Source organism: Plecotus auritus (genome assembly GCF_963455305.1).
Source record: "Plecotus auritus genome assembly, chromosome: 10".
Taxonomy (NCBI): Eukaryota; Metazoa; Chordata; class Mammalia; order Chiroptera; family Vespertilionidae; genus Plecotus; species Plecotus auritus.
In genome coordinates this window covers 4,946,728-4,970,115 of record NC_137785.1, presented here as the reverse complement: position 1 = coordinate 4,970,115, position 23,388 = coordinate 4,946,728, and the positions used below count along the sequence as shown (strand labels likewise).

Genomic DNA, 23,388 nt, shown 5'->3' with positions numbered 1-23,388 from the left:
TCTTGCGTGGACACACCCACCCCTCATTTTGACTGTGAAATGTGACACATTGATCGTCTTGTGTCATATCCCACACATCTTAATCAGGTCTGTACATTATCAAGGGCTGATCCCTCCCACATCGTAGACATCACCAAATCCCACAATACTCTGAGAATTTGGCTTCATGCCTACGTGCTTCACACCAGGAACCTGAAGTGCAGAGATTGGCTGGTACTGCTCAATGTCACACAGACCATGAATGATAGTGAAATATTGAAATAAATATGAACTTTGTCCCCTACATCAGAGCACTAGACCCCTCATTGACCCCAAAAGCTGAAGAGAGGAGGACAGGATGAGGGGGCAGCTCTGCTTAAGGAACAAGGATCACTGTGGAGGCAGGAATGAGCCATATCTTATTTCCAAGAAACTGGGGTGGATGGCGTTGCAAGAAAAGGAGAAGTCCATGGAGGGGGTGTGATAGAGAGAAAGCTACAATCTGGGGCCATAGAAGAGACATGTTTCCTTCCCTTATTTCCCTGCATTTCCCTCTGTGCTCATTATCACAGGGACATCGCCCTGAGCTGTACAGTTGGAGGGTGAGTGTGTCCCTGCTGATCTGAGCTGTGCAGGCCACAGGGACCCACATCTTCCTGAAGTGTCTCCAGGGCCAGGGTCACACTGTCCATGGTGAGAACCACAGGGAGGTGCTGATGGACGGACTGAGAAGGAAGGAGACCCCGTGGGGAAGGCTGTGACAGGGAAGAACTTGCCCTGGGTCACCTCACCTGCAAGGGGCATCTCAGGAGGGAGACTCTGGGTCTATTTCCTGCTTCACCATGAAAGTGAGAACCAGGCTGCTAGAGAGAGGCTGTGCCCTCGCCTGTGGGCTGCTGACGTGACAATCATGAGAGAGGACGGGCCAGGCTCCCTGTGCCCACATCCTCTCTGTCTGCCTAGAGGGCATCATCGTCTCCATCTGCACACCCCTCACCAGAGCGAGGAGACACCATGATCACCACCCTCGTAGCTGTGCTCTGCCTCGGTAAGATTTAGATAGGGAAGAAAGCCCTGGTCTGTCAGGACCCCAGGACTCGTGGGCTCATGGGGAGGAGGGTGCTGCTCAGGGTTCAGGGCAAATCTCTCACAGGGACTCTCTTCCAGGACTGAGTGTGGGCCTCAGGACTCCAGTGCAGGCAGGTGAGTCTGCCCCCAGGTGTCCCAGGTCCCACTCCTCCCTGGGGACAAGGGTCTAGCCCAAGAGCAGCTGGGGATGGAGGAGAACAGTTCTGGAATGACAGATGGGGGGCATCTTGGACCGAGAGCTGAGGACTGAGGGTGAGAATGTCTTGTGGCCCTGATACTGGCTTCCTTCCAGGGACTCTCCCCAAGCCCACCCTCTGGGCTGAGTCAGGCACTGTGATCCCCTGTGGGAGCCCTGTGACCATCTGGTGTGAAGGGTCTCCAGGGGTTGAGGAATACCATCTCAATAAAGAGGGAAGCCCACGACCATGGAAAAAACAGAATCCACAGAAGCCCGGGGACAACGCCAAGTTCTCCATCACATACATGACAGAGCGTGATGCTGGGAGATATCGCTGTTACTATTACAGCCCTGTTGGCTGGTCAGAGCGCAGTGACCCCCTGGAGCTGGTGGTGACAGGTGAGAGGACACTCAGGGGTCCCAGCCTCAGGCTTTGCCCTCAGTAAGGGGGTCTGCTCTCAGGGTGTCTCCCTCTCACAGCCCAGCCCTGGGGGACATGAGGGAGGTGTGAGCCCCATTTAACACGCTGCCTCCTCCTCTCCTAGGATCCTACAGCAAACCCAGCCTCACAGCCCTGCCCAGCCCTGTCATGACCTCAGGAGGGAATGTGACCCTCCAGTGTGACTCAGGGCAGGGATTTGACAGGTTCGTTCTGATTGAGAGAGGAGATCATAGTCTCTCCTGGACCCTGGACTCACAGCGACAGCCCAGTGGGCATTCCCAGGCCCTGTTCCCTGTGGGCCCTTGACCCCCAGCCACAGGTGGAGGTTCAGATGCTATGGCTGCTACAGGAACAGCTCCCAGGTGTGGTCACACCCCAGTGACACCCTGGAGCTCATGTTCTCAGGTGAGTCCCATTACTGTCTCATCCATGGACTGAGGGATCAGATACATTATTGGAATCTTTGCTGTGAGGGGAGCCCCATGTGAGAGGGTGAGGGGAACACAGGGGTCCATGGATCAGAGACACAGACAGAGACAGTGAGACCTGAGGCCAGGCCAGGAGAAGAGGTTGATGGGAGGAGCAGCCCCTGTCATTCACATCTGGTCTTCCCAAGTGAGTCTGGGAATCCCTCCCTCCTGAACCAGCAGGGCCCCATGGTGGCCTCTGGACAGAGCCTGACCCTCCAGTGTCGCTCTGATGTCGGCTATGACAGATTTGCTCTGTCCAAGGAGGGGGGATGGGATCACAGCAGCCCTGCATAGTTCGCCTGGTGCCCGGTCCTGCAGCCCCAGGCTGGGCTCTCTCAGGCCCACTTCCCCCTGGGCACTGTGAGCAGCTCCCACGGGGGCCGGTACCGATGCTACGGTGGATACAACCTCTCTTCTGAGTGGTCGGCCCCCAGCGACCCCCTGGACATCCTGGTGGCAGGTGAGGAGCCAGTGGGCTCAGTCAGGGACCCAGACTCTGCACAGGTCCTGCTGGGGGTCTCAGGTGGTGAGGCCAGAATGAAAGTGCAGGGCCCCAGGGAGGGAGAGACAGAGAGAGATGGGGGTGGGGGGAAGACTCAGAGAAACAGAGACAGACAGAGAGAAGGGTCCTCAGAGAGAGGCCTGGTGATACTCAGGCCAGAACAAGGTGGGCAGGCAGCCCTCACCCTCCCTCCCTCTGTCTAGGATGGCTTCCTGACAGACCCTCCCTCTCGGTGCAGCCAGGCGCCAGGGTGGCCTCAGGAGTGAACGTGACCCTGCTGTGTCAGTCAAGGCGCCGGAGGGACACTTTCCTTCTGTCCAAGGAGGGGGCAGCCGATCCCCCCCTGCATCTGAGATCAGAGCACCGAGCACAGCAGTACCAGGCGGAGTTCTCCATGAGTCCTGTGACCTCAGCCCAGGGGGGCACCTACAGGTGCTACAGCTCACGCAGCTCCTCCCCCTTCCTGCTGTCACTCCCCAGTGAGCCCCTGGAGCTCCTGGTCTCAGGTGAGCAGCCCTGTCCTGTCCTCTCTGAGCTCCAAAGTCATCTCTGTCTCTGTCCCCAGCAACGTTTGAGATGCGATGGAAGCAGTGGGAGCACTGGGTGGTTCCACAGAGAAGGGTTATCCGTGAAAGGGTGGACATTGACGGGGACCTCCCTCCCCTGGGACAGCCTGGTCCTGCAGTCTCAGCCAGGCCTGAGGGAGGAAGGGAGGCAGTACTATTGGGGTGAAGCTAAGAGGAAGTGAGATTAGACTGAAGTGACCTGACTTCTGGTGGCTCCAACTCAGACCAGAGCATCGCTGCTCCCAGGGGGACATCCCACAGGCGGGACCCCGGAAATGGGGCTGAGTGTGTGTGGGCTCAGCTCTCCTGGGAGGTGAACTCTGAGAACCTTTTCCCTCTGAACAAGGGGGCTGCCTGCCATGGCCTGCAGGGGAGCTTTCATTCCTGACTTCCTGGGGCACCTGACACCTGGCTTGTCCTGGACCTGCTCCAGGTGCAGCCTCTCTGGGCCTGTCCTGCTGCTCCCAGTCACTGTGACCTTGTAGGGACTGAAAAGCTGAGGGAGACACTGAGTATGCACAAGGCCTGGGCCTCAGCTCAGCAAGAGAAGCCACAATGTTACGGAGACACCAAAGATTTGGAAACTCCCACGTAGCATCTCAGCTCCTCCTGGTTCCACACAGAATCTGTGGGGTTTTCACTAAAAGCCAGCAGCCCTGCATCGTTCGCCTGGCGCCCGGTCCCTAAGCAGGGTGGAGAGTGTGTGGAGTGGGAGATGGAGAAGAGGCAGCCTTTGGTGCCCAGGCCTGGCTTGTCCCACAGGGACGATGGCTGGGCTGATGGGGGAGGAGAGGCCAGGAGAGGTGGAGAGAGGACAGGGGGACACTTCCTCAGCTGCTCATTTCTAGAGCCCCTTGGACGGAAGCCCTCACCACACAGGTGGGGTCCCTGAGCCTTCTCAGAGCAGGACAGGTGGCTGCTCTGGCCAAGGTGAGACCTGCTGTGGGTGACGGTGCCGTCCCCACTGGACACCTTGCTGTAGTGAGAAGTGTGCCCCACCTGTGGGCACCACTCTGCAAGGCCCTATGCTCACCTGGAGGCCTGCAGGCCCTCAGTACTCACCTGAGACTCAGGGGGGACCATGCAGGGCTCATGAGGGACTAGGGGGTTCCTGCCCAGACTCTGTGCATTCACCTCTGCTCAGTGTTTCTGGGCACACGGGTCTATCGTGGCTCTTTTTAGAGAATCTTCAGGCCATACTTCAGTCTATAAGCTCACAATTTAACTTACATTATATGGAGTCCAGATTGAAATATAAATATTCTCTTCCTCTTCTCATTGGGAGTAGATTAATACCAGACCTTTGTTATGGAGAACAACTTCTTGCTTATATAAAGTCTTCTTATCACTCACATTTTAAAATGAGCTTTATGCATGAACCTTGGAAGCATGTGATAGCTATTTGTAAAATTGAGTGAATGCACAGCCCACGTAGAGAATTGCACACCTAACATTGTAATTTGTGAGTAAGCGGTGTGATTCCTGTAGATTTTCTAAATGGTAGTAAGTGCACATAGGAAAGCTCTAGGTTTGGGCATACTTATATTATGACCTGTTAGCCTCCCAAAGACTCTCTCCCTGTGGACTGTTTTTCAGTTGATCCCTCCAACATGGTGAAAAAATTATAGTAGCCACCAGGCCAGGAAAATGTCACTTCTTTATTCCCGATGGCATACCTATTTTTCTCACTCCACACCTAAGACAATGAAATGAGGGATTAAAATGTTCCAGAGTTTCTCTTCCGGAAAACAGCTTAATTCACACCCAGAGTGATGTCAAGGCAAATCCATTTACAAATTTGCATTTTTATTGAAAGCACTATGGGCCGCTTTGTTCCAATCCGTTCTTCTATTTCGTTAGGGTTTACTAGGAATGCTCTCTTTTCCTGACAGATGCACGTCCCCCCATCATTATCTTTTCTCTGACTTTTAACCACATGACACACATTACAAAGGCTTCTTGGTGTCACCCATTTGGATATTAACCCAACTGAGTGACGCTGATCGTCCCTGTGCGTTTTCTGAATTGTGGAGCTGACGTTTAGAGTTATTGCATGGGTCACTGTAATGAGGAGAGGTCCATAAGTTCTGTTTACATCATGGGATTTATATAAAAATGGGGTAAGAGATTGACCTAATTTCCTACTTTTGGTGCTCAGTAAATATTGAAATTAGGGGGATTTTCTCTGTGACTTAAATTTGAACCAAAAGTGTGGACTTCCTTGGTTTTGACCTTAGTTGTCTTTTGAGTTAAAAAAAATCACATGATTAGCATCCACATAACCATATTTTTCATCTGGAAAATACATCTACCACTGTAGGTATTTGTTATTGTAAAATAAAGTGAGTTAATAAAAGAACCAATAGATGAACAACTTCATGTGAGGATGAACATAGTAGACCTATAAGAGGAGGTGCCTGGGCAGGGTGGGGTGAAGGAGACCCAGCCCAGACTTTCACCCCTTCATGCTCCTGAGATTCAGGAGCCCCTGACAGCAACCCCTCCTCCATGGAACCTGGGTCCCCAGCTGTTGAGAACAGGGTATCTCTCAGCTTTAGGGGAATAAGCTCATGGGGTCTTGATCCTCAGACTGAACACAGAACACACAGCTCTTGTTATTTCTGAACTGAGACCATTTCTTACTCATCCTCAGTTCTTGGGCACAGCTAACTCTTATCAAGGTGACTCAGAGCAGGTGCTGAGTTCAGACATCAGAGGGATGCTGATGTCAAGGGGAGGTGGGAGTTCAGGTTCAACATCAAAATCCTGGAGATTTGGGTCTGCCATGACCTCTGAGACTTCTTTACCCATAATTCTTCTTTTTCCATCCCCAAGACTACACAGTGGAGAATCTTATCCGAATAGGTGTGGCTGGCTTGATCCTGGTGGTCCTCGGGGTGCTGCTATTTGATGCTCGAAATGACACCAAAAGGGCCCTCCATGCAGCCAGGATGTGAACACAGAGGGAACAATGCACCGTTCAGAGTCGGGGAGCCTTGGAGCCCATCTGAGGATCCCAGAAGGTGCTGAAAGAGAATATGGACCATAGTTGGGGAAACTGTCTGCTGAGGATGTGCAGGGAAGCAGAGGTGGTAGGTGAGGTTTGGGTGCAGGAGAACATGGGCCTGTAGAGTACTCTCCCTCCATCCACCTGGGTGCTCTCCCTCCCTTGCTGACCTTGCTGACTGGCTTCCACTGCCCTTTTATTCTCACCCTGTGATGTGAAGGTCCCTCCCACATGGCTGGTTTGGATTCACATCTATACACACCTTCATGCTGGGTCACATCCATCCCTACAAAATGAGGGATCTTCACAACCCTGGGATTGTTTTTTTAAACCATAAAGAACAAAGGGTACCTGTTCCATAGTGGGAAAACATCATAATAATGCAGCTCAGTGACAGAAACCGGACACAACTGGAATCAAGTTTTGTGTGATTCTCTTTATGCAAAATGTCCAGGAGAAGGAACCCCACAGAAACAGAAATCTGATTGGTTTGTCTGGGGTTGAGCAGGAGGACAGATGGGTGATGGACTGTTTGTTGTTGTTGTTTTTTTGGGGGGTAGTTTTTGGAGGGGGGCAGGGTGGATTTTAAAAACTCTTGAAACAAGGTAGACGTTGTCATTGGGACATTGTGTAGTTACTGCATTGTAGTGAATTTCATTTTGTAAAAGGCTCAATTGTATGTTACGTGACTGTTGCTTCAATAAAAAGAAATGCAAGTGAAACACGCATGGTTCCCTACAGCTCCCTTATACCTTGGAGGTTGCACCACTGGTGTCTGTGGAGTTTTATGAAAACAGGACTCTCACCAGGTCAGAGGTGCCCTAAGTGCCTTAGTGCTTACGGACCAACCCACTGATGAAATTTCCACCTTCACTCCTGACTTGGGCTGAGTCTAGCATCCAGGCTGAGACCCACCATCCCTGCATCCTTTTGTCTGCGCTCATCTGCCATTCAGCCAAGGATGCACTACAGCTTCCGATTTACCTTGTACGCTTGGGGGATCCACATTCGGCTTCCACACAGCCCTTCCCAGCACACGTTTCTCACACACATGCCTTCATCAGGTCAGAAAATGACACCAGATTTCCGGCCGGCGTGGCTCAGTGGTTGAGCGTTGACCTATGAACCAGGAGGTCATGGTTGGATTCCAGGTCAGGGCACATGCCTGGGTTGTGGGCTCCATCCCCAGTGTGGGGCTTGCAGGAGGCGCCTGATCCATGATTCTCTCTCATCATTGATGTTTCTATCTCTTTCTCTCCCTCTTCCTTCCTCTCTGAAATCAATAAAATATATATTTATAAAAAAGAAAGAAAATGACAACAGATTGGGGCTCTTTGTGTCTCAGGCACTGCCAATCCTCATAACAATCCTCAGAAGTGAGGTTTCACAATTTTGCCCAACACACAAAGAGGAAGAGAAGAGACTGGCTCAAAATAGATGCTCAAAAAACAAACAAACAAACAAACAAACAAACAAACAAACTAGCTCAATGTGTCCCCAGGTCTTAGAATACAACCTGGGAATTGTCTCCCACATACTATTCTACCCAAAGCATGGAGATGGAATAAACAGCAGTAGACAAAGAAGTACAGTCTGGGGGACAAGAGGCGGTGAGAAGGCAGAAAGGACTCTGAAGGTTTGCTGGAGAGCAGGAGCTCTGCTCACAAAAAAGGAAGTCAGAGAGAGGAAGTGATAGGGAGAAGCAGCAGCACACACCCATTCCTGGAGGGCGGTGCTGGTTGCCTCTGTGGGTGACTGACAGTGTTGTAATGTCCCCCAGGCCCCCTGTTCCTCTTGGGGTCAGCAACCTTGGCACAGCCCCAGTGGCTCCTGCAGGCAGCCAAGGAGGAGAGAGGAGGAGCCCTCCATTCTCCCCTCTCTCCCCCTCACACACTGGACCAATCCCACAGTTCTGGCTCCTGGTTCTCCTTTCTGTGACCCAGTTCTCCCCATACACAAGCTCAGGTGAAGACCCAGGACAGCTCGTTGGTGTGACCCCATCAGCCTCCTTCTGGCCTCCTTCAGACCCTCACTGTCGGCTCAGGTGTTTCATTCTCATGGCCCCAAACGTACCTGTTACCAACCATCCCTGTCCATTGGGGCTCCCCTGACTCCAGCCACATCCAGGGATCTCTACCCTGCAGTCCATGCTGCTGATGATTAGGCTGAGCTACACTCTCCAGTCCCAGTGAGGCCAATGCCTCCTCCAACCAAACTCATCCCAGTGAACCTCCTCCCCTCCCCCGACACAACCCGGGTTAGGACCACATCGGGCCTCCTCATGGAGTCTCCTGAGCCCATCTGAACAGAGCCGCCTTCTGTTTAATCCTCCTAGACCTGAAACACCGTACATTCATTTCCAAAATGTATTCCCTGCATTTCAGAAATAAGGCAACAGACTTAGCAAAATAATCAATGTGTGAACCCAAACAGAAGTGAAAGTTTTAGATTAAATGATAATGTAAATATTATACAGCAAACCTATAAAATGAAAAAATTAAAAGCCATGTGTGCTTGTGAGTGTGTGTGAGAGTGTGAGTGTTTGTGTGAATGTGTATGTGTGAGTGAGTGTGTGTGAGTGTATATGTGGGTGGGGTGTATGAATGTATATGTGAATGTTTGAGAGTGGTGTGTGTGTGTGTGTGTGTGTGTGTGTGTGTGAAGGTGTATGTGTGTGTTTTGGGGTGTGGGTGTGTGTATTGTGTGTGTTTGAGTATTTATGGGCCTATGTATGTGTCAGTTGGTGTGTACATGTGAGTGTGTAGTGTTTGAGTACATATGTGTGTTGCTGTTTTAGTGTGACTGTGTATGTGTGTGTGAGTGTATATGTGTGTGAGTGTCTGAGTGTGTATGCTTGTGAGCATATATGTCTGTGAGAGTTGTGTGACTAGTAATGAGAGTGGGTATGTGTGTATGAGTGAATATATGTGTGTAAGAGTATGCAGACATGAGTGTGTGTGAGTCTATGTGAGCAAATGAATGTGAGTGTGTATGTGTGAGTGTATGTATGTATGTAAGAGTGCTTAAGTGTGTATGCTTATGTGTGTGTAAGTGTATAGGTGTATGAGTGTGTGTGATAGTGTGTGTATGTGTGTGTGTGAGTGTGTGTGATAGTGTGTGTGTGTGTGTGTGTGTGTGTTCATGGGCAGCTATATCCATCTGTCTGAGGGAAGCAGAGGTGAGAGCTGAGGTGGGAGGGTCACATCTGATGACAATGAACAGCCTTGAGTTCAGAAGGAAGAGTCTGGACTCACCCTGAAGACAGTGAGGACCATGGAAGGGTTTTAGGCATAAACAGCTTCTGAAAGGGAGTGGCAAGGGCCAATGTGGAGTGTGGACTGGAGAGGGGAGTGAGGGTGTGGAGCTCAGAGCTCAAGAAGGTGGTAGACATGACGGCTGCCTTGGGGGATGTGAAGGTGACCTCCCTCCCTGCCCTGGTGACTGGGGACATGAAGGAGCCCTCAGGACAGTGAGCCCAGGGGTGGGGAGGGAGGAGCCTGGGGCTGTGCAAGATGCATCTGCTCCCACAGGAAGCTCAGCATCTCCTCCTGGCCCTGGGACACAGGTCCTACATCTCACACAGGTTCCACCTGACTTTCTGTCTCTGTGAGCAGTGGGATCTCTCCATGTTCTGGGGGCCAATCATCTGAGTCATTTCTGCCCCTTGAGAGCACCTTTAAGGCCGGGTGTCACTCTCCTCTTCAAGCTGTGGAGACTCTTCGGGATTCAGACAAAAACAACATTCATAGGAGTCCTGTTCCAAGGCAGTAACACACACAGACCCAGTAAATATCAGTTGTGGCGCTACCAGCTGAGTGGTTGGAGGACACTTGAGCAGGCCACTTCCTCCCTTGACGTCTCAGCAATAACAACGCCTCCCCCACAAAGATGGTGAGAATTCTTCTCGACTGAGATACGGAGGAAACGAACCCAGCCATTCAATGCGGATGGAGATGGTGGAGGTTTGAGAGATTTAAAAGCGGAGACGCCTCATCCAAAGGAGCAGAAAAAAGACTCCAGGTCAGACCCCTCTTGTGGAGTCACCTGAATCGTGACAGACCCTTGCCATGCAGCGGGGAGGTCATGGCCTTTCCATCAGGTGGTGCAGGGACAGTCGGTGAGTCTGTGTGACACCGTGAAGGTCTTACCTGCCTCACAGCATTTACCATACGTAATGCCAAATGGGTGACAGATCAAAATGTGAAAAATAAACCAATTACTTCTTCTTTTGCGGAAAGAAAAGGGGGGAACTATCTTACTAACTTATGGCAGACCCATTTTTCCTCTATGTGGACACAACAACACAAACTTAGGGGGGGGGGACATGGACACAGTGGAATCCACTTAGAAGAAGAACTTCTGTTCCTTGTAGACACAGCGAGACAGTGAAGACAATATTTGCGATGCCAAAATGAGACCACGGACTGGCATTCAGGTCATTAGGACACATGTACAAGTTGTTATGTGGCAGCAGAAAGCAATGGAAAAGCAAGCAAAAAACGTCAACAAGCAACTGATCCTGACATGCCAATGTGCAGTGACAGTATGTAAAGGTGATGAGCTGGCGTTGGCTGGTGTTTCTCAGTGGTTAGACCATCAGTCTGACCACTGAAGGGTCACAGGTTTGCTTCTGGGTCAAGGGCATGTGCCTTGCTTGCAGGTTTGATCCCCGGCCCTCATGTGGGATGCAACCTATTGACACGTCTCTCTCACATCGATGTTTCTCTCTCTCCTTCCCCCTCTCCCTTCCATCCTCTCTAAAAATCATTGGAAATAATATCCTCAGGTGAGGAGTAACCAGAAAAAATTTTAATAAAAGGTGCTGAGCTTTATAAGTCATTGAAGAAATAAACATGTATCAAACCACAGGATGCTACCAATACCTACACTGAATAAGGAACATTAAAAAGGCAGGAAACACAAAGGGTTGGCAGGGATAGGAACCTACCAGGACCTTGCACCAGGGAAAGTCATGGAAATGCTGAGGCCACTGGGAAACTGCTCAGCAGAGTCTTTCATAAATGAGCTCCCTCAATGAGCTCCCCACAGTCCCATTGGGCTGTTCAGAGCTAGACTCTCAGGGGCTGAGTCAGGACCAGAACCTGGACCCCACCCTCTCTGAGCAGGAGTCAGACCCACAGACACAAGAGACCCTGAGGATTAGGTGAGACCTCAGGCACTGTTGAGCTGCCTCCTGAAACCTGGACTTCCTGTGAGCCTCATTCTGGGGAGATGCAGAGCCAGGCCCAGGGTGGGGCCCTCCCCTGGCTGTGGGGTGTGGTAACCCCGAAGGGTTGCAACATCCTTTAACTCATCACATCCTGTGAGACTCTGTTCTGCAGGCTCAGGCTTCCTCCATCTGCAGAGCAGGAGCCCTCAGAGCAGACGCCATGGAGTCCATCCTCTCTACTCTTTTCTGCCTCGGTCAGTTGTGGACACAGGGAGGGGGGCACGAGGGGCAGCTGCATCCTCTTGCTCATGGGGAACCTCAGGCTCTGGCAGCTCGAGTGGACGGGCCCTGATGGGAAGGGAACAACTCAGACGTCCGGGTGCAAATCTCTCACAGGGACTCTCTTCCAGGGCTGAGTCTGGACCAGAGGACCCATGTGCAGGCAGGTGAGTCCTCCCCAGGCTCCATGTCCCTCCTCTTCCTTCATCCCTGGGGCTAAGGGGGGAACACAGAGGTGCTGGGATGAGGTGAGAGAAGAGGAGGTTCTAGCTCTGAGCTAGGAAATGAAGGTGGGGAAGGTCTTGGTAATGCAGCCTCTGGGTTTCCTTCCAGGGACCCTCCTCAAACCCACCCTTTGGGCAAAACCAGACTCCGTGATGCCCCGGGGGAGCACCGTGACCATCTGGTGTCGGGGGACCGGGGAGGCCCAGGAGTTCTGTTTTGACAAAGAGGGAAGCACATTGCACCGATGCGGAGAGAAACCACTAGATCTGATAGACAAGGGCACATTCAACATCACAAGCCTGACAGAGTATGATGCTGGGAGATATCACTGTTATTATCTCAGCCCTGATGGCTGGTCAGAGTGCAGTGAGCCCCTGGAGCTGGTGGTGACGACAGGTAAGAGGACACTCAGGGGTCCCAGCCTCAGCCTCTGCCTTCAGGAAGGGGGTCTGCTCTCAGGGTGTCTGCCTCTCACAGCCCAGCCCTGGGGGACATGAGGGAGGTGTGAGCCCCACTTAACACGCTGCCTCCTCCTCTCCTAGGATCCTACAGCAGACCCAGCCTCTCAGCCCTGCGCGGCCCTGTTGTGACCTCAGGAGGGAATGTGACCCTCCAGTGTGGCTCAGGGCATGGCTATCACAGGTTCCTTCTGACTGAGGAAGGATATCACAGACCCTTTAGGTCCCTGGACTCACAGCCACAGCCCAGTGGGCAGTCACAGGCCCTGTTCCCTGTGGGTCCTGTGACCCCCAGCCACCGGTGGACGTTCAGATGCTATGGCTGCTACAGGGACAGGCCCCAGGTGTGCTCACAGCCCAGTGACCCCCTGGAGCTCCTGGTCTCAGGTGAGTCCCATTATTGTCTCATCCATTGATTCAGGCACCAAACTGGGGTATTATTAGGGTCATTACTTTGAGTAGAGCTCCATGTGAGAGGGTGAGGTCAGGGTATCACAAGGGCTCCTGGGCTAGAGACACAGAGAGACAGCGAGACCTGGGGGCCAGGCCAGGAGAAGGGGGTTATGGGAGGAGCCACCCCTGTAATTCACATCTGGTCTCCCCAGGTGAGTCTGGGAAGCCCTACCTCCCGACCCAGCAGGGCCCCATCGTGGCCTCCGGACAGAGCCTGACCCTCCAGTGTTGCTCTGATGTCGGCTATGACAGATTCACTCTGTGCAAGGATGGGGGATGGGACCTCCCCCAGAGCCTTGTCCTGCAGCCCCAGGCTGGACTCTCTCAGGCCAACTTCCCCCTGACACTCAGGGAGGCTGACAGGGGGCCAGGTACATATGCTAGAGTAAGAACTAGTTTTTCTTTGAGTATTTGACACAGTGACCCCCTGGACATCCTGGTGGCAGGTGAGGAGCCAGTAGGTTCAGTCAGGGACAAGACTCCACACAGGCCCTGCTGGGGGTCTCAGGTGGTCAGTCCAGACTGAAAGTACAGGACCCCTTGGAGGAAGAGAGACAGAGAGAGACAGGGGGTGGGAGGGGAGATGGGGCGACTCAGAGAAGCAGAGACAGACAGAGAGAAGGGTCCTCAGAGAGAGGCCTGGTGACTTTCAGGTCAGATCAAGGTAGGCAGCCCACCCAGCATTGCTCAGAGGTTGAACTTCAACCTATGAACAAGGAGGTCACTGTTCAATTCCAGGTAAGGTTGCATGCCCAGGTTGCAGGATCAATGCCCAGGTAGGGGGCATGCATGAGGCAGTTGATCATACCTTCTTTCTTCTTTCTCATCATTGATGTTTCTATCACTCTGTCCCTCTCCTTTCCTCTTCGTAACCAATATATATATATATATATATATATATATATATATATATATATATATATATACACACACACACACACACACACACACACACACACACACACACACTAGTGGCCCAGTGCATGAAATTCGTGCACTCAAGGCAGGGCAGGGGGGAGGGGTCCCCAAGCCTGGCCTGTGCACTGTCACAGTGTGGGAGCCCCACAATCCATCGCTGCAAAGAGGTAGGCCCTGCCCACCCATCCGGGGCTCCTTGATAGATTGCTCCAAAGAGGTAGGACGGGGCAGGGGGGGGGGGCGGGGACACGAGCCTCAAGCCCCGGGACCGTTGCCGGTGTCAGGATGTGAGCCTCATGTCTCCAACCAGCACAGGGGGCAGGGACAGAGCCTGCTGATTGGTCGTTACATGATGGCACCCTGACCAATTTGCATATTATCCTATTATTAGATAGATTTTAAAGTACAAGGTGGGCAGGCAGCCCTCACCCTCCCTCCCTCTCTCTAGGACACCTGCCTGACAGACCCTCCCCCTTGGTGCAGCCAGGCCCCAGGGTGGCCTCAGGAGAGAATGTGACCCTGCTGTGCCAGTCACAGAGACCGAGGGACACGTTCCTTCTGTCCAAGGAGGGGCCAGCCGATCCCCCCCTGCATCTTACATCAAAGCACCGAGCTCGGCAGTACCAGGCAGAGTTCTCCCTGAACCCTGTGACCTCAGATCAAGGGGGCACCTACAGGTGCTACAGCTCACACAGCTCCTGCTGTCACTCCCCAGTGAGCCCCTGGCGCTCCTGGTCTATTGTGAGGGCCCCTGCCCATGTCCTTTCTGAGCTCAGTCATTCAGGGCCCTGTGCCAGGAGAGGTGAGGCTAGGATGGAAGAAAGACAATAAGAGAGTCTTGGGCTGAGCTGTGGGATGCAGGTGGGGAGGCCTTTGTAATGTAGCCTCTTTTTTTTTTTCTAGGGACCTTCCCCAAACCCACCCTCTGGGCAGAGCAGGGCCCTGTGATCCCCTTGTGGAGCTCTGTGACCATCTGGTGTCAGGGGACCCTGCAGGCTCAGGAGTACTATCTGGATAAAGAGGGAAACCCAGTGCCCTGGGACAGACAGAAGCCACTGGAGCCTGGGGACAAGGCCAAGTTCTCCATCTCACATATGACAGCACTGCAGGCAGGGAGATATCGCTGTTACTATCACAGCCCTGCTGGCTGGTCAGAGCGCAGTGACCCCCTGGAGCTGGTGGTGACAGGTGAGAGGACACTGAGGGGTCCCAGCCTCAGGCTCTGCCCTCAGGAAGGGGGTCTGCTCTCAGGGTGTCTCCCTCTCACAGCCCAGCCTTGGGGGACATGAGGGAGGTGTGAGCCCATTTAACATGCTGCCTCCTCCTCTCCTAGGAGCCTACAGCAGACCCAGCCTCTCAGCCCTGCCCAGCCCTGTCGTGACCTCAGGAAGGAACGTGACCCTCCAGTGTGGCTCAGGGGAGGGATTTGGCAGGTTCATTCTGACTAAGGAAGGAGATCACAGGCTCTCCTGGGCCCTGGACTCACAGCCACAGCCCAGTGGGCAGTCCCAGGCCCTGTTCTCTGTGGGCCCCATGACCCCCAGCCACAGGTGGACGTTCAGATGCTATGGCTGCTACAGGGACAGGCCCCATGTGTGGTCACACCCCAGTGACCCCCTGGAGCTCCTGGTCTCAGGTGAGTCCCATTATTGTCCCATCCATGGACTGAGCTACCAGCCAGGTTGTTGGCGTCTTTGCTGTGAGGGGAGCCCCATGTGAGAGGGTTGGGTGAAGGGATTACAGGGGCTCCTGGGCCAGAGACCGAGAGAAAGACAGTGAGACCTGGGAGCAAGTCCACGAGAGGGGTTTATGGGAGGAGCAGCCCCTGTAATTCATGTCTGGTCTCCCCAGGTGAGTCTCAGAAGCCCTCCCTCCTGAGCCAGCAGGGACCCATCGTGGCCTCTGGACAGAGCCTGACCCTCCAGTGTCGCTCTGATGTCGGCTATGACAGATTCGCTCTGCACAAGGAGGGGGGACGGGACCTCCCCCAGAGCCTTGTCCTGCAGCCCCAGGCTGGGCTCTCTCAGGCCCACTTCCCCCTGGGCACTGTGAGCAGCTCCCACGGGGGCCGGTACAGATGCTACGGTGGATACAACCTCTCCTCTGAGTGGTCGGCCCCCAGTGACACCCTGGACATCCTGGTGGCAGGTGAGGAGCCAGTGGGATCAGTCAGCGACCAGACTCCGCACAGGCCCTGCTGGGGTCTCAGGTGGTGAGGCCAGAATGCAGGTGCAGGGCCCCAGGGAGGGAGAGAGGAGAGAGAGGCATGGATGGTAGGGGAGAGGGAGATACCTAGAGACAACAGAGACAGACAGAGAGGAGGGGGACTCTCAGGGCAGAACAAGGTGGGTGGGAAGCCCTCACCCTCCCTCCCTCTCTCTAGGACACCTGCCTGAAAGACCCTCCCTCAAGGTGCAGCCAGGCCCCAGGGTGGCCTCAGGAGAGAACGTGACCCTGCGGTGTCAGTCACAGAGATGGAGGCACACGTTCTTTCTGTCCAAGGAGGGGGCATCTGATCCCCCCCTGTGTCTGAGATCAGAGCACCGAGCTCAGCAGTACCAGGCAGAGTTCTCCCTGAGCCCTGTGACCTCAGCCCACGGGGGCAACTACAGGTGCTACAGCTCATTCATCTCCTCCCCCTTCCTGCTGTCATTCCCCAGTGAGCCCCTGGAGCTCCTGGTCTCAGGTGAGGGCCCCAGATACTGTCTGCTGAGCTGTCAGCTCAGGGTCCTGTCCCCAGGAGAATTACGGGCTGAACTGGGGTGAAGGTCTCTCGGGATGGTCGCCCTGAGGAGATCCTTTCCTTAGAGGCCCTCCCACCCCACGTACCCCCTTTCCCTTCACCTGGATACTGAAGCAGTGGGAGGTCTCAGGGGCCACAGCACAGATGTAAGAGGGTGTCAGTGTTAAATGGGGTCCAGGGTCAGCCCCAGCCTCTCACCCTCTTCCTGTCCTCACTTCCAGGACCCTCTGGAGGCCCTAACCCCCCACCTACAGGGCCCACCTCCACAGCTGGTGAGTCCCGGGAGGCTCTGTGCACCCAGGAAGTTTTAAGAGTCTGTCAGGGGATCGAGTGACCCAGATCCTCAAGGATGGGCATGTGTCCCAGGGTGGCTAGGAGTCCCAGTGTCTGAGGCTGGTGATGGGTGGGGTGGTCATGCAGAGGTAGATGTGGGGGCGCAGGCTGGGGGAGGGGGAGCTGCGCTCATGTGGGAGATGATAGCCCCACACCTCCTGAACCCAGGAGGCTCTGAGGATCGGTCTCTCCCACCCACAGGGTCAGGCCCCCAGACAGGTAAGTGGGGATCTCTGTGGGGACAGGGGCTAAGCCATGTGGAGGTTCAGGTCCCTCTTGATTTGCTGACTTGGACACTCTTTCCCCTGTCTGGGCCTCAGTGTCTCCAAGTTTAAAGGAGAGAATCCTTGTCTAGAGCTTAGATTTCCTGTCGGTTCTGACCCTGACCTCCTAGGAGAGGGGTCTCACAGGACACCCCAGGTCGTGATGTTATGGGGCCTTTCCCCTCTGTCTCAGGGACTGTGACACTGTATAAGGAAGGGACAGGCAGGACAAGGGTCCGGGTACCCAGTCCTCCCCCTCAGCTCAGGCTCAGCTCAGAGGAGGGAACAGGGTGGATCAGCCCTGGCTCAGCTCCTGGCTCTGCTGCTCCTGCTGTGGGGCTGGGCGGTCCCTTCTCTCCTCTGAGTGTGGGGCTCCTGTCTGCTCAGCCCTGGTCCCATCCTGCTCACAGGCTGCTGGGAGATGAGGTGACATAAGGACCTCACAGAGCTCAGGAAGGCAGAGCCCCAGCCCAGCCCGACCTTCCCAAGGGGGCGTCAGAGCTTGCAGAGTGGGGACAGACCCAGGAGAGACTCAGAGTCCATCCCTTACCCTGCCCCTCCTGTCCCTGCTGTGCTGGGGGCGGGTAATGAGGGAGGACCCTCAGCTCCAGATGATACCTGGACAGGCCCCTGCAGAGGAGGAGCCCAGAGCAGGAAACTGGTGTCCACCTGGGAGGTGGGGGAAGAGGGGCAGTGTGAGGACAGCACAGGGAACCCTCAGTCCTGGGTTCCAGTACCAGCCCTGTCCCGTCCAGGATGGGTGACCAAGGGCACGTGGTTAACCTCTCTGGGCCTCAGTGAAGTGCGTGGTGGGGTCAGCAATGCCTGGTGCATGACTGCTTTAAGGTGAGAGGAGATAAATGACAGGTCCCAGCAAGTGCCTCGCACACAGTAGGTGTTCATTAAAGGGCATCATTGACTCATTCATGAAGTCACTAATGTCCTAGGTTCCAAATGGTACTGGATAGGGGTCTTGGTGGTCTTGGTCCTGCTGCTCTCCCTTCTCCTCTTCCTTGTCCTCCGACATCGGCGTCAGAACAAAGGCAGGACCTCAGGTGAGTAGAAAAGAGGGTGACCTGGGTCACACAATGGGGAGCTCAGAGCACCTGCACAGGAAAACCCAATAGATGAAGAAGGTCAGCTGGGAAAAAGATATCTCCAGAATCTCAAATCAGAAAACCTAGGAAGAATACACTCGTTGTCAGCACAGATGCACAGAGGTAAGGTCATCTTTCATCCTTTTCAGTCTCATGAATAGGAAACATTCTCACAAGTGCTTTTCCCAAATCTATTGATAAGATCATGTGATTTTTATCCTTCATTGTGTTGATGTGGTGTATCACGTTTATTGATTCACGAATATTGAACCATCCTTGCATCTCCAGAAAAAGTCCTCTTGGTCATGGTGGATGATCTTTTTAATTTATTGCTGGATCTGGCAACATGAGGATAAGTGACAGGAGGATTTCAACAGTGGAATTTAGGGGAAAAGGAACCATTGCGTTGAATCTTTAGATCCATAGACAACTCGATGATAAAGATGTGGTGTGTATGCACTATGGAATATAAACCATGCATAAAGAGAATGAAATGCTGCCATTTGGGACAACATGGATGGACCTAGACGGTATTATGCTGAGTGAAATGATTCAAGAGACGCTGTTCCATCTCACTGTCAATCTCCAGTATAACAAGACTGTTGAAGGCCCCCAGGGAGTCTGTACGCCCAGGTGAACTGCTCAACATCAAGACTCAGGCAGGTAATGACCACCTCTCCTTCTTCCCTGTCAGGGGCATTTTTGGACACAAAGGACAGACAAGCAGAAGAGGACAGACAGATGGACAGTCAGGTGGGTCCCATCCTCCCCAGGCCTCGAGGCTTCTCAAACTTCAACCATGTTTCATCTCTCTCTCTCCCCCTGCTCCAGGCTGCTGCATCTGACGCTCCCCAGGATGTGACCTACACTCAGCTGAACCTCTTGGCCCTTAGACGGCAGACAAGTGCACCCCCATCCTCCCTATCAGAGGAGGCCCCAGAAGAGCCCAGTGTGTATGCTGCTCTAGCCATCCACTAACTCAGGAGGGACTCAGACCCCCACACTCCAAGGAGGGGTTCTGCAGGGATCCCAGAAGGCAGGAAAGCTGCCCCCCTGGACACTCAGCTAGTGCCCCACCCACCGTGGAGACCTGAGGTGCCCCTGGGACTCTCGGGGAGTCACCTCATTCTATAGTCAAAGATAAGCCAATATCTCTACATTTGGAAATCAAAGCAACAGACTTCTCAATAACCAACGTGTGAACAAAAACAAGTGAATGTTTTAACTGAAATTGTAATGTCAAAACTATGAAATAATAAAATTAAGAACCTTAATAAATCAATGGCCTCATCTATCATGTTAAGAATTTAGGGGGAAAAAAAAACATCGCATTGAATCTTTAGATCCATAGACAATTAGATGATAAAGATGTGGTGTGTATGCACTATGGAATATAAATCAGCCATAAAGAGAATGAAATCCTGCCATGTGGGACAGCATGGATGGACCTAGAGGGTATTATGCTGAGTGAAAGGATTCAGACAAGGAAAGATGTCACTTATCTCTAGGATTTTTCACATCCTCAAAACAAAGGGAACAAAAGCAGACCCACAGAAATAAATAACAAACTGATGACTGCCAGATGGGAGGGGAGGAAGGATGGGTGAGAAGGGGAAGAAAAGATAGTCAATAATAAATATCACATCTGTGTTGTACACCGGAAACTAATATGATATTGTATGCCAACTATGCTTTAATAAAAATGGTCAATTAAAAAATGGTTAGTTAAATGACAGAAACGTTTTTCTAAATGAAGGTGTAAGGAGGAAAGGATACATTTTTGCACAGCAAAGGAAACCATCAACAAAATGAAAAGACAGCCCACCGAATGGAGAACTATTTGCCAATGCACCTGATAAGGGCTTATTGTCCAACATTTATAAGGAACTTATAAAGCTCAACACCAGAAACCCCCAAACAATTCAATTAAAAAAATGGGCAGAGGACCTAAATAGACACCTCTCCAAGGAGGACATACCGATGGCCAGTAGACATGTGAATAGATGCTTAACATCACTAATCATCAGAGAGACGCAAATTGAAACCACACACCTTTCAGAATGGCTTATCATCAATAAATCCACAAATATCTATGCCCCTCTGTAATCACAGCAGCATTATTTACAAAAGCCAAGATCTGGAAACAGCCCAAGGGCCCATCAGCAGAGGAAAGCTGTGGTACATTTACACAATGGAATAATATGCAGCTGTAAAATAAAGAAGGAACTCTTACCTTTTGCGACAGCATGGATGGTCCTGGAGAGCATTATGTCAAGTGAAATAAGTCAGTCGGAGAAAGACAAGTTCCCTATGATTTCACTCATATTTGGAATCTAATTAACAAAATAAAACATAGTGGAGAGAGACTCGTGTATACAGAGAACAGACTGACAGCTGTCAGAGGAGAGGGGGTTATGGGCTGGGGGAGAAGGGGAATGGATTAAGCAAAGAAATAAAAGCAAAGACTCATGGACACAGACAATAGTATGGTGACTGCCAGAGGGAATGGGGCGCGGGGGGAGGTAAAAACGCGGTAAGTGGTGTGGAAATAGACTAGACTTAGGGGGATAAGCACACAATACCATGTACAGATGACGTGGTGTGGAATCGTATACCCGAAACCTGTATAATTTTATGAACCAATGTCACCCCAGTCAACAAAAAAATTCAATAAAAAACAAATACATGTAGGCTGTTCGGAGATGTGGTTCCAGTCAGACCCTCAGCGCCTGCTGTTTTTAGGGTGAGAAGCAGGTTGTCACCTTCCTGTGAGGCAAGCGCCTGTGAACAGTGCGCGCGTGGTGTGAGGACCCTGCCCCCCACATCCTGTGACCTTCTCTGCTGGGCCCAGTCCCTGCCTCCCCTTCCTCAGAAGCACCCTGGTCCCCAAGTCCTCAGCCTCAGGAAGTGCAGGTCGACAGGAGCTGAATGTGATCTGTTCATATGTCCGAACTTCTGCTCCTCGCCTGCTTCTAAGGTGACGACGCAAGAAGGGTCACTCTCCTGGGAATTTGATGCCTTTGTGACCTACATTGAAGTCTTTTTTTTTAAAAAAAAATATATTGTATTGATATTTTACAGAGAGGAAGGGAGAGGGATAGAGAGCTTGAAACATCGATGAGAGAGAAACATCGATCAGCTGCCTCCTGCACACCTCCCACTGGGGATGTGCCCGCAACCAAGGTACATGCCCTTTACCGGAATCGAACCCGGGACCCTTCAGTCCGCAGGCCGACGCTCTATCCACTGAGCCACACCGGTTTCGGCTGCATTGAAGTCTTTTATCCATTTTGACTGTACTCTTGTGTATGGTGTAAGTGGGTAGTACATTTCCTTTCTTTCTTCCTTCCTTCCTTCCTTCCTTCCTTCCTTCCTTCCTTTCTTCCTTCCTTCCTTCCTTCCTTCCTTCCTTCCTCCCTTCCTCCCTTCCTCCCTTCCTCCCTTCCTCCCTTCCTCCCTTCCTCCCTTCCTTCCTTCCTCCCTTCCTCCCTCCCTCCCTCCCTCCCTCCCTTCTTTCCTTCCTCCCTCCCTTCCTTCCTTCCTCCCTTCCTCCCTTCCTCCCTTCCTTCCTTCCTTCCTTCCTCCCTCCCTCCCTTCCTCCCTTCTTTCCTTCCTCCCTCCCTTCCTCCCTTCCTCCCTTCCTCCCTTCCTTCCTTCCTCCCTCCCTCCCTCCCTCCCTTCTTTCCTTCCTTCCTTCCTTCCTTCCTTCCTTCCTTCCTTCCTTCCTTCCTCCCTCCCTCCCTCCCTCCCTCCCTTTCTTCCTTCCTTCCTTCCTTCCTTTTTCCATGTGCCTGTCCAATTTTCCCAGCACCATTTTTGCAGAGCCTGCCCTCGCTCCGCGGTATATTCACAAAGTCACTAATCATCAGGGAAATGCAAGTGCTGGATGTGGAGAGGAGGGAGCCCTCGTGCACCGCTGCTGGGAATGCAGCCGGTGCAGCCGCTGTGGAAAGCCGTATGGAGGCTCCTCAAAACATAACAAAGTGGGACTGCCATTTGACCCAGTGATTCCACTTCTGGGGAGAGAATCGAAGAACCCTGAAGCGCTCATTCGAAAGAATACACCTGGTACGCGTGCCCTACGTTCACTGTAGCTTCAGTTACAACAGCCAAGGTGTGGAAGCAGCCCACGTGCCCGTCGGTAGATGAGTGGATTAAAACGCAATGGTACGTTGACACAATGGAGCACTACTCGGCTGTGGAAAAGGATGGAAGTCCTACCTTTTGCCGCATCATGGGTGGACCTGGAGGTTTGTATGCGAAGTGGAATAAGCCAGTCGGAGTAGGACAGGTTCCATATAAAATCACTTAAATGTGGAATCTAAACAACAAAATCATTAAATGTATTTAATTTTTATTGTTGACGCTGTTACAGAGGTCCCCCATTTCTTCTGTTTGCCCGCCTCCACCCACCCCATTTCCCCTCCCTTGGCCCTCACCGCACTGTTGTCTGTGTCCATGTGCGGTGCTTAAAAGTTCTTTAGTGAATCGCTTCCCATTCTTCATCACCTCCCCCCCTCCCACCCCCCTCCCCTCTGACATCTGTCACTCTGTCAATCCATTTCTCCTCCTGTCTTGGTATGTCTCCCATCATGTTGCCATTAGCATTCTTAATTTTCTTTTTATACTTGAGGCCCGAATTCATGCACTGGTGGGGGCCCTCAGCCTGGCCTGCACCCTCTCGCAGGCCAGGCTGAGGGATCGGACCGAATCCGGCAGTCTGACATCCCCCATGGGATGGAGTAGTGTGCAGAGCAGCGGGCGGCCAAGGAGCAGCCCAAGCCCAGTCCAGGTGCCGGGCCACTCCCGCTCATCCCGACCGCCCACTGCACCTGCCACCGCTCGGTAGTGCTACCACGGAGGCGGGTAAGTCTCACACCATTGCAGCTGCGCTCGCCAACAGTGAGCCCGGTAACGGGCTCACATGGGTCAGCTGAACAGTGCTCCCACTGTGGGAGCGCATGGACAACTAGGGGTCAGTTCCTGCATTTAGCGTCTGCCCCCTGGTGGTCAGTGTGCATCATAGTGACCGGTCAACCAGTTGGTTGGTCACTGAGGCTTTTATATATATAGATAGCCTTCCCTTTCAAGATAATACTGTATCTTTTGTATTATTATTGACATTATTACAGATGACCTTCATCTCTGCCTATATGCCCCCCTCCACCCACCACACACCCCACTGCAGGCCTTCTGCACACTAATATCTATGGCTT

At 52.6% G+C, this 23,388-nt stretch overlaps 1 protein-coding gene and 2 pseudogenes across 3 annotated transcripts; all 3 read left to right on the top strand.

Moving 5' to 3' along the window:
- Positions 1–1,086: 1,086 nt before the first annotated feature.
- LOC308235307 (leukocyte immunoglobulin-like receptor subfamily A member 6) lies at positions 1,087–19,150 on the top strand (annotated as a pseudogene). The gene is made up of 10 exons: positions 1,087–1,182; positions 1,361–1,645; positions 15,070–15,372; positions 15,588–15,884; positions 16,120–16,422; positions 16,701–16,796; positions 17,014–17,031; positions 18,023–18,130; positions 18,867–18,925; positions 19,004–19,150. The product of its transcript is annotated as a leukocyte immunoglobulin-like receptor subfamily A member 6 (transcript).
- On the top strand, positions 1,836–6,183 carry LOC308235230 (leukocyte immunoglobulin-like receptor subfamily A member 2; the record flags this gene model as incomplete). The annotated part of the gene is given in 6 exon segments (XM_080644014.1): positions 1,836–1,891; positions 2,305–2,424; positions 2,426–2,460; positions 2,463–2,618; positions 2,864–3,166; positions 6,062–6,183. Coding segments are annotated over 6 exon segments (792 nt in total).
- LOC308235229 (leukocyte immunoglobulin-like receptor subfamily A member 6) lies at positions 9,623–15,025 on the top strand (annotated as a pseudogene). Its single transcript has 8 exons — positions 9,623–9,702; positions 11,800–11,849; positions 12,016–12,303; positions 12,450–12,752; positions 12,971–13,264; positions 14,185–14,450; positions 14,732–14,924; positions 15,006–15,025. The product of its transcript is annotated as a leukocyte immunoglobulin-like receptor subfamily A member 6 (transcript).
- Positions 19,151–23,388: the final 4,238 nt, after the last annotated feature.